General features: G+C 46.5%; 1 protein-coding gene across 1 annotated transcript in view; it reads left to right on the top strand.

Moving 5' to 3' along the window:
- Positions 1 to 13,697, top strand: part of DTNB (dystrobrevin beta) — a 220,691-nt gene that overhangs the window by 81,933 nt on the left and 125,061 nt on the right. The window contains exons 7-8 of the mRNA XM_040992931.1: positions 2,889 to 2,994; positions 6,417 to 6,583. Of these exons, the coding sequence (XP_040848865.1) occupies positions 2,889 to 2,994; positions 6,417 to 6,583 (273 nt within the window). The remainder of the gene's footprint in view (positions 1 to 2,888; positions 2,995 to 6,416; positions 6,584 to 13,697) is intronic.

The following is a 13,697-nucleotide window of genomic DNA, read 5'->3' as shown; positions in this document are numbered from 1 at the left end:
CGGGTCACATGCCCTGGAAAGCCCCTCCATGCTCTCATGTGAGAGTTAACACTGAAGAGTGGAAGGGAGTGTCATGAGAATTGTTTTGGGACTCCTTGGAAATGTTTAGGGACCTCCCAGGTGCCTGCTAAATAACCATACTTTGAAAATCCCTATTGTAGCCATTGAGAGATAGATTTAAAGCAAAAAAAAAAAAAAACAGAATTGTGTTTTCCCCAAGTCCCAGGGGTGGTCGCAGACAGAACTGGGCCTGAGCTCTTTGCTGTCACTTTCCCTGTTCTGGCGGGCTCAGCCTGTGGGGGAGTTCTTTACAAACTGAGCCCCCATGTCTGGGGGAGAACCCTCTGGAATCTGTTCTGTTTTCGTCTTGAAGATTTAAAGAATTTCCCTGTGGTAGATTCATCAAAGCACTTCTGAGAATGCACTGTTATGGTCATAAGTGGATTTGTAAAAAAAACAAAACAAAACATAATTTTTTAACAAAAATTAAGACTACCAAGATCCAAACATAGGCTTTTGCTTTGCACTTCTCATTAACTAAAAATAATAACATAATAATTACAGCATCTTTTTCTCAGTAATTTAAAACAGATATTTTGGTTGATTGGGGACTTTTTCGTCCACCCTACAAGGCGCCGTCCACATCTAGTCCTCCAAGCAATCATTTGGCAACCTTCTGGTTTCCCGCGTCGTTCATTCACTCCCCGTGGAATCAGAGATCTCCCGGGCAGGAGGGACTGGGCCAGGCAGCGTGCTGACTGCCTCTTCCTCAGCCTGTATGCCCAGGTGATTCTCTCCCAAGGTGCCACGAGGTCTAGGGGCCCCACACACGAGGACTCCGTGACACTGTGCACCCTGACAGTCCTACTGCTGCTGCCCATCAGTGCCAGCCTGGTCCAGGCGAGCCTGCCCTCGGTCAGCTCCATCGCTGCCAGGTTGCTGTTGTGAAGCTTATGCTCAGCCTGTCCTTTATCTCCTTTCTGCTCCCTACTTCCCAGTTTCTCCTTTTGAAGATTTTTTCAGTAAGCATGACTGAGTGTAACTCTGTCAGGGTCAAGATTCCCCCAGCTGCCAGAAAGATGCAGCAGTGGGTCTGCATGGCCTTGGATTTCACATGATGAGCCAGTGGTGGTGGATGGGGCGGCAGCCTCGAGGGTTCTGTCCCACACATTCCCTCCCTCCTTGTTTCCAGTGTGTATTGCAATGATTACAGGTTAAAAAAAAAAAATCGGAAGAAATCAGGCCCGGTGACGTGGCCCAGCGGCTAACGTCCTCGCCTTGAATGCCCCGGGATCCCATATGGGCACCGGTTCTAATCCCGGCTGCTCCACTTCCCATCCAGCTCCCTGCTTGTGGCCTGGGAAAGCAGTCGAGGACGGCCCAAAGCCTTGGGACCCTGCACCCATGTGGGATACCCGGAAGAAGTTCCTGGATCCCGGCTTCGGATTGGCACAGCACCGGCCGTTGCGGTCACTTGGGGAGTGAATCATCGGACGGAAGATCTTCCTCTCTGTCTCTCCTCTGTGTATATCTAACTTTCCAATAGATAAATAAATCTTAAAAAAAAAAAAAGAAAGTTACTTTATAATCATCTGGCAAAATCTTCTAAGCAGTTTTATATTTTCTACTTTCTCTTAGTGAATTAACATCTTTGGGGGAAACATTCATATTTTTAGGTTTTTTTTTTTTTTACATTAAGAGAAGTGGTGGTACTGAGAACAGTCATACAAGGCTGGCTGCAGCCCCAACTCTGGCTCACACTGGGCCAAGGTCACCAAGGAGGCCACATCCCACATTGCGCGGCCCTGTGTGTGACCCTTGAATTGGGGAACAGTGCCCTGGGGTCAGTGCTGCAACCCCCATGTCAAGCTGGCTGCACTTTGTGGTACGCACCTGCTGCCTGTGCCAGGGAAGCTGGGAAGGCATTGGGTGGGTTAGAAAAAAAAAAAAACTGAATTCATCTGAAATATTTGTGGAGAAAACTGATCTGCATCAAACCTATTTCTGTGTTATCTTTCTGTACTTTCTAATTCCCCTCTACCCATCTGGGAAGCTGACTGTCTATTGAGAAAACTAGAACAGCGGCACATGGGCAGTCTGACTGGAGAGATAGTGCAGCAGAGGGCACTGTGGTGGGCATTCTGTTCTCTGACTCACCCCCCAAGTGACCGCAGCGGCTGGAGCTGAGCCTATCTGAAGCCAGGAACCAGGAATTTCCTCTGGGTCTCCCATGTGGGTGCAGGGTCCCAAGGCCCTGGGCCATCCACCACTTTCCCAGGCAACAAACAGGGAACTGGATGGGACAGAGAGCAGCTGGGATGTGAAACAGTGCCTGTATGGGATTCTAGGGCATGCAAAGTGAGGACTTTAGCCATTAAGACCCCCAAGATAAAAAATGTGTGAAAACATTAAAAAAATAAATAAAGGGATGCAGCAAGTTAACCTGTCCCAAGATCAGAGTTTGAATCCTGGCTGTTCTACTTTTGATCCAGCTCCCTGAGAAAAGCATGAGAAGATAGTGCAAGTACTTGAGCTCCTACGTGGGAGACCAGGGTGGAGTTCCTGGTGTCTGACTTTAACCTGGCCCATTCCTGGGCTGCCACATCCATCGGAGGAATGAAATGAGCTATTGTGGTGGAAGATCTCTATTAGTATGCCTTTCAAATAAAGAAAATAAGCCAATCAATTTTTTTTAAAGTTCAAAAAACATAATCCATGTAGAAATGTGGTTGAACATAGTAGCAGTATGGTATGGTATGTTGTAGAGTGATAGAAAAGATTTTTAGCTTGCTGTAAAGTACCACATGGCTGGGAGACTCTGGATGTTAATATAAGCACTGCGAGTCATTGCGAGAGATAAAGCGTTCTTGTTTCTGTTCTCTTCACAGAAGAAGGTCATGCTCAACATGTTCCTAGACACCATGATGGCCGACCCTCCCCCGCAGTGCCTTGTCTGGCTGCCTCTCATGCACAGGCTGGCGCACGTGGAGAATGGTGAGCGGCTGTCAGTCCCCCATCGCGTGGGAGGCGTCGGGGCTGCTGGTTCACGGTGCCCACTGCTGTCGCTCTGGAACATGGTGGCTGACACCTGCCACCATAGGGTTTTAGCTTTCAAAGATGGGATGTTTCTTCCTTTAAAAAGCAGATGACTGTTACATAGGAAAGGCAGATTTCAGAGAGAGGAGAGAGAGAAAACACTTCCATCCACTGGTTCGTTTTCTAAAAGGGCCCCAGGCTTTGGGCTGCCATCCACTGGTTTTCCAAGCTTGGAGGTGGATGGGAAGTGGAGCAGTTGGGACACAAACCGGCACCCAAATGGGATGCTAGTGCTTACAAGTAGAGGATTAGTCAATTGAGTCATTGCGTAAGCCCCCAAAAGCAGAATTCTGAAATGATAGCTATACATACTACCAGTCATTAAAACTGTAATGATTTAAAAATGGCAAAGATCACAGGGGCCAGCGCAGTAGCCTAGCGGCTCAAGTCCTCGCCTGGCATGCACCGGGATCCCATTTGGTCACCAGTTCATATCCCAGCTGCTCCATTCCCTTCCAGCTCCCTGCTTGTGGCCTGGGAAAGCAGTAGAGGATGACCCAAAGCCTTGGGTTTCTGCACCCACATGGGTGACCCAGAAGAAGCTCCTGGTTCCTGGTTTCAGATCAGCTCATCTCCTGCCATTGTGGCCACTTGGGGAGTGAACTAGCAGATGGAAGATCTTTCTGTCTGTCTTCTTTCTGTAAATATGACTTCCCAATCAAAATAAATAAATCTTAAAAAAAAAAAAATAGCAAGGATCTAATTTAGTTCTGGGTTTCACATGTCTTGTGGTTTACTTTTAGTTTTTCCCTTTTTTTATTCTTTTACCTGGAAGCTACTCTGGTCTGGTGTCAGTAATTGCCTGAAGTCCTTATTTCACTTTGAATGGGAACAGCAGTTCTTAGAAGTACACGTCAGTCTGCCAGCCCTGTCAGCTCCTTGCTGATTTGGGCCGACTGAGTGGCTGGAGGCAGGCCGGAGCTCCTGGCTCTCTGCTCTCCGTGGGACCAGGTGAGGGCCAGCCAAGGAGCTGTGGCAAGCACAGCCCCCTAGTTAACCTCGTGAAGAGGAGGTCGAATCCCATGTTCTTCTCTTTTTCTACTCCTCCGGTCTTTTTTTTTTTTTTTTTAATTGTCAACCTTTTGCCCAACTATGACTCAATTTAACAAGGACCTCAGATCCAGGATTATTCTTTTACAGGACCAGAATCTTTTCATTAGAGTGAGATAATTAGATTTCTTAACAGGCTTTTTGAACAAGAATTTAAAATTATGCTTTTTCTTTTTTTTTTAAGATTTACTTCTTTTTATTTGAGAGGCAGACTTCATAAAGAGGAACTCTTATCTGCTGGTTCACTCCCTAAATGGCTGCAGTGGCCAGAGCTGAACCAATCCAAAGCTAGGAGCCAGGAACCTCCTCTGGGCCTTCTACATGGGTGCTTTCCCAGGTCTTAAGCAGGTCTTAAGCTGGATTGAAAGTGGAGCAGCTAGGACACAAATTGGTACCCATAAGTGTGCCAGTGCTGCCAACCCATGGAGGATTAGCTTGATACACCACCATACCAGTCCTAGATTATAAATTTTTATGGTATTCCTGGTTCCTCTAGGGACAGTGCTTTGAAAACCTTGGCTGTTCATATCCAGCTTCTTTTCATAAAAGCATTTTATATTTGTTGCACAGAATAAATCTCATTTGTCCATAGGTATCAACATCTATCTATGGATGTCACTTTACATGCAGAATATCACTTATGGATTATAGTCTTATGTTGTTAGTGGTATTAGTTTGCCCAAAGAAATAAGCATGGTGCAGTCATTCAAATACCTAGAAGGCGTGTTGCCTCTCCTGTTAGCACTTGTATGATTTTTTTATGGTGGTAAATGCATTAAAAGTTATGGCATGTCTGGTGTTTTTGTTGTTATTGTTGTTAGGGTTGTTTTTTTGTTTGTTTGGTTTGGTTTTTTTGCTTTGTGTTTTTTTGTTTGGATCCTTCCCCTGAAATTTGTCACTTGACATGTACTAAGGGATAGGCAGTTTAGCTTAAGAGTTTAGACAACCGTATCACACATCCAGTTTCCTTGGTTTTACACCTGCTCTGGTTCCCAGCTCCAGCTTTGTGTGGATGCAGACTCTAGGGGACAGCAGTGTTGCTGAGATAATCGGGTTCCAGTCACCTTTATCGGAGACCTGGATTTTGTCCCTGGCTCTCACCATTGGTCCCCCTATCCCCACCCAGCCCTGGATGCTGTAGACATTAGAAACATGAGCCAGTGGCTGGAAGCACACTTTCTCTCTCTCTGCCTGTAAAATACTATTTTTTGAAATTGAAATATCTGGCATTTGGATTAAGATGTACCTTGGGGTGCCAGTGTCTTATATAGGAGTACCTGGGTGAGAGTCCCAGCTTCACTTCCATTCCAGCTTCCTGCTGATACACACCATGGGAGGCAGCAGGTGGCGGCTAAAGTACTCAGGTCCTGCCACCCATGTGGGAAAACTGGATTGAGTTTTTGTGTCTTGGCTTTGGCCCGGCCACAGCTGCTTTAGGCATTTGAGGAATGAACCAGTAGATGGGAAATTTTCTTCTGTCTCTCTCAAACCCTCACTGGCCTTTCAAAACAAAAAGGAAGAAGAAATGTGTTGAAATTACTATTCATGATCTGCTTGAGCATAAATGTTACCCTTTCCCCCCTACTTTTCCTGTTGCTTTGATCAACCAAAGAAAGCCAGCAGTGTGCTGCCCCTCCCCACGGCCCCCCACCCCAACCGCTGCCCCTTCCCCTAGCTGGGGTACTTGAGGCTGCGCTGTTGCCCTGGCCTAATATTTCTGGCCGCATATTTCTCTTGCCACTGTTGTTAGTGCCCAGATGTATGGTGGTACTTAACTCAGCAGACCTTAGTCCAGGCCACTTAGCATAAACTACACTCTCCTGGCTCTGTGGGCAGGGAAGGAAGCAAATATATACCCAAGCAGCAGGAGCAGGCCTGGTTCTCGTGGCCCTCAGCCATCAGTGAGGGAGGGCCTGCCTCTGACACCCACACAGCTCTTTAAAGTGACAAGAGGTTCTGGAAAATGTGGACCAATGAAGATACCTCATGTTGGCAAGATTCCTTACTTGTACGTGTTTATCTGCATTTGGAGAAATGAAGAGCTGCATTTTAAAGAAACAAGCTGATTCCCAGTGAGATGGCCCTGGAATGTCATATTTTACATGGATCTTTTTGATTAAGTCATTCGATCAATGATTAGACTGACATTTTAGATTTCCTTCAGCTTGCCTTTTCTTTTGTATTAGATGTGGTTGATTTTCTTCTCCAAATGAAATAATGTCTCCCCCCCATCCCGCTCCTCCCCTTCCCTCCCCTCTCCCACCGGCAAGTCTTCCACCCCGTGGAGTGCTCCTACTGCCGCTGTGAGAGCATGATGGGTTTCCGGTACCGATGCCAGCAGTGCCACAACTACCAGCTCTGCCAGAACTGCTTTTGGCGTGGCCATGCCAGTGGCAACCACAGCAACCAGCACCAGATGAAGGAGCACTCATCTTGGGTAACTGCTTTCTCTTTGTCCCTGTCCCTGGCTGTCCCTCGTCTGATCGTCCAGCACAAGCTGGCCTCCTGGCAGATGCCTACAAATAAGGAGGTGCTGCAAAGTGCCCCTAGGGGCATGGAGCAGAGCTAGCGGGATGCCTGCTTTCTCAGTTGGTTTTAGGAGCAGATTTTTAAAGACTGGAGAATTTTAAAGAGTTGGAGATATTGTTGTATCTGGAACAGGCCCTTTCAGTAAAGTGGAATGTTACGATGCTACTTTTCCAAAGTCACAAGTAATTGCCTTCTTGTTTTGAAATTGTGCAATAGATGGACCCCCCCGGAGTTAACAAAAGCAGCGTGTTCAATTACCATTGACACATTGGTGTCCTTGCATATCAGTTTTTAAAAATATTTTCTTTATTTTTATTAGAAAGTCAGATTTACAGAGAGGAGAGACAGAGAAAGATATTTACCCACTGGCTCATTCGCCAAGTGGCCACCACGGCCTGAGCTGAGCTGATCCAAAGCAAGAAGTCAGGAGCTTCTTCCGGGATCTCCCACATGGGTGTGTAAATCCCAAGGCTTTGGGCTGTCCTCTATTGCTTTCTCACAAGCAAGGAGGTGGGAGGGAAGTAGGGCAGCTAGGACACGAATCGGCACCAATATGGGATCCTGGTGCATACAGGGTGAGGACTATGGCCACTAGGCTACTGCACTGGACTCTGCATATTAATTATTTTTTAAAGAACAGTATTTGAGTAGAAATCCATGGCTGATTTTTTTCCTTTAGTTATCAGTGGTAGCAGGTTTATCAATGATTTTTCTTTTCAGTTTATTTCTAGAGTTCTTAGAATGCCATTAATATCCCTTCCTATCCCTCAAAAAAAAATAGTTCCCATAACCTTTGTTTTAAAACCATTCCTCTAGTTTTATTATTGTTAGTGGTGGTGGTGGTTGTGGTTTGTTGATTTGCTAAAGGATGAAAAATACACAGGATCAGAACTATCATTCAGGGTTTAAGTCCTTAATCCTGCTGGACTTCAGGGCTTTAATAACTTCTTTTTCTTCCCTTTCACTCTTTTAGAAACTCAAGCAGGCTACAGCAGATAAGCTGTTTTCATTAAAGAGAAAACAACAAATTTTGACCTACATGACATTTGACTTCCTATGTCTTTGAACATGTGTTGGAGATTTAATTTTTAGTTAGGTTTTCAGTTATATCTAGTTATAAAGTTTTATGAAACTGTAATCCTATCCTAGATCTTATTATATTGCAGATTCTAATACTTTTTTTGGAAGTTGAGAAGTCAATTCTTTTTAGAGATTTATTTATTTATTTTTACTGCAAAGTCAGATAAACAGAGAAGAGGAGAGACAGAGAAGATATTCCGTCCGATGATTCACTCCCCAAGTGACCACAACGGCCGATCCTATGCAGGTCCTGAGCCAGGAGCCAGGAGCTTCTTCCGGGTCTCCCATGTGAGTGCAGGGTCTCAGGGCTTTGGGCCGTCCTTGACTGCTTTCCCAGGCCACAAGCAGGGAGCTGGATGGGAAGTGGAGCAGCCGGGATTAGAACCGGAGCCCATATGGGATCCCAGTGTGTTCAAGGTGAGGACTTTAGCTGCTAGGCCATCATACTGGGCCTGAGAAGTCAATTTTTAAATCCTTCTTTTTACTGTATTATTATTTTTCTCTTTTTCGTTGAGTACAGAGAATGTAAAGGTGTCAGATTTGTCACGTTTCCCTTGCTGGGAGTGCCTACCCGCGTTAGTAGACTTGTGAAGATTTCTTCCTCTTTTTTTTTTTTTTTAATAGAATCTCTTAACTGAGGTCATTTTTTCATCTATTACCTTTCATAGATCTGCTGCTTCTGGTTAAAACTTTCATTCGAGACACGGGACCCAGAAGAATGAGGAACTTTTTGTGGTTTTTAGTTTGAATTTGCTCAGTGAACTGTTTCATAACCTTTTTGAAGCTGAGCAAGAATTTTACAGTTTGAAGATAAGTGCCTGACTCGCTTATGATTTGCAAAGCACGTGCCGTGTCCCTTAGTAAGTTTTCCCATTGCCTTGTCGCATGAGTGTGGACGAGTACACAGGTCACAGTGAGATCTTGTTTAGTCTCTTGCTGATCTCACGAGTAGGTCTTTTTCCATTCGTTATTTTGATTTCAGAGTTGTTACATTTTGGGAGCTGTATCATCAGCATGCGTCATTTTGAGGCTGGCGTCGTAGTAATGGTGGCATTTGGAATTTGGATGTGTGTAGTCATTGTGTACAGAGTTACTTCAAGTTCATGGGAAGTTGAATAAACAGTTTTCTTTTGGTGCAAAAAAATATCTGAAACTGTACATTGGTTTTTCACAGTACTCATTTTCCTTGAGCTTTTTGAAGACCCTTTCAATGTATTGATTCCAAAAATCTTTGCATCGAAATAATGCTGTTTTTAACTTGTGTTTTCCACAGCTGTTTTAAAGTATCCTTGTATGGTAAATACATACTTGTATGGTTCTTTAGCTGCGTGTGACTATATGTAACTTGTTTTTAAAAATGAGATCTTTTATATATAGTATGCTTAATTTAGAAAAAAATTACTTATTTAAAAGAGTTTGAGAAATAGAGCTTTTGTGCACTGATTCACTCCCCAAATGACAACAGTGAGCAGGGTGAGGCCAGGCCCAAGCCAAGAACTTCAGCTAGGTCTCCTGTGTGGGTGCAGGGGCTCAAGCATTGGGCCATCTTCTGGTTTTCCCAGGTGTGTTAATAGGGAGTTGGGTTGTAACTGGAGCAACTGAAAGTCAAACCAATGCCAGTATGGAATGCCAGTGTCAGAGTTAGCATTTTTACCTGCTAGCCACGACACTAACCCACCTTTGCTTTATTTTTTCAAAGATTTATTAATTTTTATTGCAAAGTCAGATATACAGAGAGGAGGAGAGACACAGAGGAAGATCTTCCATCCAATGTCCAATGATTCACTCCGACTGCAACAGCCGGAGCTTCGCCGATCCGGAGCCAGGAGCTTTTTTGGGTCTCCCACGTGGGTGCACAGTCCCAAGGGTTTGGACTCTCCTCGACTGCTTTCCCAGGCCACAAGCAGGGAGCTGGATGGGAAGTGCAGCAAACTGGGATTAGAACCGGTGCCCATATGGGATCCTGGCATGTTCAAGGCAAGAACTTTAGCCACAAAGCCACTGCACCGGGCCCCCACCTTTGTTTTTTAAGGAAAATATGCATGAATTTTGAGGCCAAGTAGAGGTTCCTACCTTAAAAATAGAGGTGTCATCTGAATAATAGTAATGTCTGTGAGAATTGTTCACTGCATTTGTGCTACTATTTTGAAGGAATGTTGGTTTGTTTGTGCCAGATGATTGTAATATGTTTCATGAACATATGTGCATGAATTGCATTGCAGATTTTATGTATGTAGTATAGAATACTTGGAGATTCACTCTAACCTTTCCTACAAGTTTCTGTTAAATGCTTTATCTAGGTATCACGATTCTTCTAGTCTTCAGTCCATTTAGTTTGCTTACAAAAAAAAAAAATAGAACAGTTAAGATTCATTCTGTTTCATCCATGGAAAAGATAATCTTTGAGTACTTACTCTGTGCCAAGTACGTAGGACCCAGATTTAGACAGACCAGACAGAGGTTCCCACCCTTGTGGGCCATGAATGAGAGCGGGTGGGCTTGGCCAGTTGTTGCTGAGCTTCTGGACTCCATTTCCCAGCAGCCTTTTGTCTCAGTGGGGTCATGTGACAGATTGTCCCTGACTTCTGTGAATAGCTGCATGTATCTTCCCAGAGGAGGTAGTGAATAGAAGGGTACTTTCTCTGTATTGTCACCTTGATGGAGAGAAGAATCCCATTGGGACCCAGAGGATGAAGATCCTAAGAAGAAGGAAAATTGGGTCCTTGAAGGCTCTATTAATTGCTTGACTGTGATAGGAGCAGATCCAAACTTTGTATTATAAGTTTCTAAAGATTTAGTTTTTGCTCTAGTTCCAATGCTTGAAAGACCCCTGATGAAACCTTAACATTTGTGGCATTAATATAGCATTCAGGTGATACACTGAGGAGATTGATACTGAAAGTAGGGGGAGACAGAAATATGTGTTATGTGGTGGTGACCCATTTGGTAGTGTGTCACCCATGATGGCTTGGCAGGGACACTTCCTACCAGCTGAGCCATCAGTCAGCCCTTGGGAGGGATCCAGGCATGAGGCTGTTGACAGCAGGATGTCACAAGAAAAAGATGAGTTTCAGAAAGAATGGGCTGGTTTGCACACAAAGAGGGAAAGGAGACAGAAGCTTGTGATACCTGGGTCAGTGAAAGAGGAGACTGACAGCTTCTAGATCCTGGAGAGTGAGAGGTAAATGGAGACAGGCCCTAAGCTAATGTTCCCATTTGGAAGGATGGCTCATCCCGGGGCAAGGGTCAGATGAGGGTTATGGGCTCCTGTCCCTGGCTGCTTGCCAGGATCCCTCAATCCCAGCTCTGGAGCTTCTGATCTGCTGGCCCAAGGCATTTTAAACCTGGGCACTGATGGCTTCTAGATGTCGCCCTGAGTGATCATGCCATGCAGCCAGCGTGGGGACTGCTGACCTTGTTGATTTACATGGCCTCCAGGTGTCTGGAATTAGTTGAAAGCCAGTTGCATGGAGGTAAAGGAGTGAATCAGGCTGGAAGATTGTGCCCAGGCAAGAGTGTTATGTCATGCTGGCATCTGGAGCTGGCTGGAAACAATTAGATCAAAGACCTACTATGGCTCTGAGGGAATTACGTGGGCACAGAGCCCATGAATCTGGACTGAGCAAGCTGTTGATTGAGCCATGAAACCAATAAAGAAAAAAAAATAGAACTATCAGAATTTTCTCTGGCACAGAGGGTTGACAGGTTGTGAAGGTCATGCAGCCCCCAGGACAGGTCAGAGCACACTTGGCTGACATGACTGTTGGGTGACAAAGAAAGTCTTGCTTCTTCCCGTCCACTACTGCATATTGGGTGGGAAGGAAAGGATGTGCCATTCAGTGAGCAAGTTGTGCTCTAAGGAGTCACTTATGGTCATGATGGGAAAGACTGTGCCACTGGCAGAGGTCCAGGAGGTCCAAGTGGAAGCACTCGGTGGTGGAGTTGCTGATGGACTCCAGATACCGAAGGAGTGTGAAGACACCTGGTGACTCCCCAGTTTTCTTCCTGGATGCACAAGTGGATTGATGTAAGCCATCCTCCGTGCACGGGATTGGTTCTCACCGATGATGAGCACACATTGCTTCTCAGCCAGTGCACTTTAAGCAGGTGCGCCTCTTCCATTGGCAGAAAGTCTCGGGGAAACTAGATGAACAGATGCAGAAGCCCTCAGTGGAAGCAGGCTGGGCGGCTGGGCTGATGCAGCATGGCCCTTCCTCCTGTCTGTTTAGGACTCTGATCTGAGCAAAAAGCAGGAAGATAGAAGAGGGTGGAGTGCTGAAGTCCTACAGGCCTTGCAGAGGAAGTGATATTTGGGCAAAGGCCTGGATAGCTGCCAGCTGAGACTTGGGAAACAGGAGTGTCAAGTGCCAAGGCCCCAGGCGGGGGGTACATATGTGGATTCAGAGAATTCACCAGCTGTTCACTGAGCAAGAGACACCAGGATGACTGGAGCAGTGCGCAGGATAAGGTGGCGGGAGAGGTTAGGGCCTTCACAAGGCCCTTGGGCTCCACAGGCTGGCACGGTGCTTGCGAGAGGAAAGGAGTGACGGGAGATGCTGAGACTTTCTGAGCAACCTGAGGGAGTGAACCTGCCCTCGGTAGAGATGGGGCAGCCGTAAGCAGTGGGTGTGTTGATGTTAGGATCCAGGATCCAGTGCTGGATATACCAGGTTTAGGGTGCCTCTTTGGTGTGTTTTTGGAGGCAGCCAGTGTTCAGGAGGGAATCTGAGACAACAAGATAGACCTGAGAGTGTCATATGTGGAAAGCTGTGAGATCGAATGATAGCATCAATTGAATGAGAAGCAAAAGCAATAGAGGAGCAGTTAAGTGTTCTCTATGAGGTGGGGTGAAAGCCAGGAGTGGTTCTCTCGACAGCAAGTGAGGTGATTGCTCCGAGGACACAGTGATGAGCCATGTCACACAGGGATACCTGGAACCTGTGCCTGGTCTAGCCACGTGGACACCCTTCCAGTGAGGCAATTCTGTGCAGCAGTGTGTACACATGTCCGATGAAAGTAGCTTCAGGGAGGGGAGACCATGAGTACAGACACATCTTCCCGTGGCCATTGAGTATTCCTGACAGCTCACAGTGGAATTTCAGAGGGCTCTTGCATCCCTCTTAATTTTTCCTCACCTAGGATGGTGATTTCCACCATAAAGGAAAGGTAGGCACAGCAGAGACCTCTGAATCCTACAGCCCAGCCCCGGCTGCTAGCCGCTGCAGTGAGTGGTGGGGGGAGAGCAGATCTCGAGTTAAGCTGGTTGCAACCACGTCCGCGCAGGGTCAGGTACAGGCAAGGTGTTCTGCTAACCATGGCATTCACCCGCATGAGAGGACGTGGGCTGTCTCCTCTAACAGCAGTGCTGTCTTTGGGACTGTGGCATTTGTGGGGTAGTTGTTACTCTTGTGTGATAAGTCACCCCCAATGGTTAGTGCTACAAAAGAGCAATCATTGTGAAACACTCACGAACTTGGCGGCAGGAGTTTTGACGGGCTGGGGGCTGTGGTCGATTCTGCTCCATGTCATCTAGGGCCGTGCTCAGCTGGCGTGGCAGTCCTCTCTCCTTTCTGGGAGGCCTGGCTTGCAGAAGTCAGCCAGAGCCACCTGGGTGCCCCTTTCTGCTTCTTGTGCTGCCCAGAGCTCAGCAGTTGTGTTAAGAGACAGCATCCCAGATAGAAGCATCCACACAGCAAGTAGTGTAGAGGGGCTGCCTCCCAATCCGTGGTGGTGGCGTGCGGGGGTGGGGGCAGCTCTCTAAGGCCAGCCTACACCCAAGGTTGCCAGCATGGCTGGGGGCCAGTCGGCCACACACAGGAGGAAGTCATATCATTCAAACGAGGACACCTGTGCAGGCTCACAACCAGAGCTATCACCTGCTCAGTGCCAGGGTCTGCATTCACAGGAAGCTGGAGTCGGGAGGCTGGGCAGGAAATGCAAGC

The sequence above is a fragment of the Ochotona curzoniae genome, unplaced genomic scaffold (genome assembly GCF_017591425.1).
Source record: "Ochotona curzoniae isolate NIBS_2020 unplaced genomic scaffold, NIBS_Ocur_1.0 contig_883, whole genome shotgun sequence".
In the NCBI taxonomy this organism is placed as follows: Eukaryota; Metazoa; Chordata; class Mammalia; order Lagomorpha; family Ochotonidae; genus Ochotona; species Ochotona curzoniae.
Note: the sequence above shows the minus strand (reverse complement) of the source record. Positions and strands in the feature narration are given on the sequence as shown.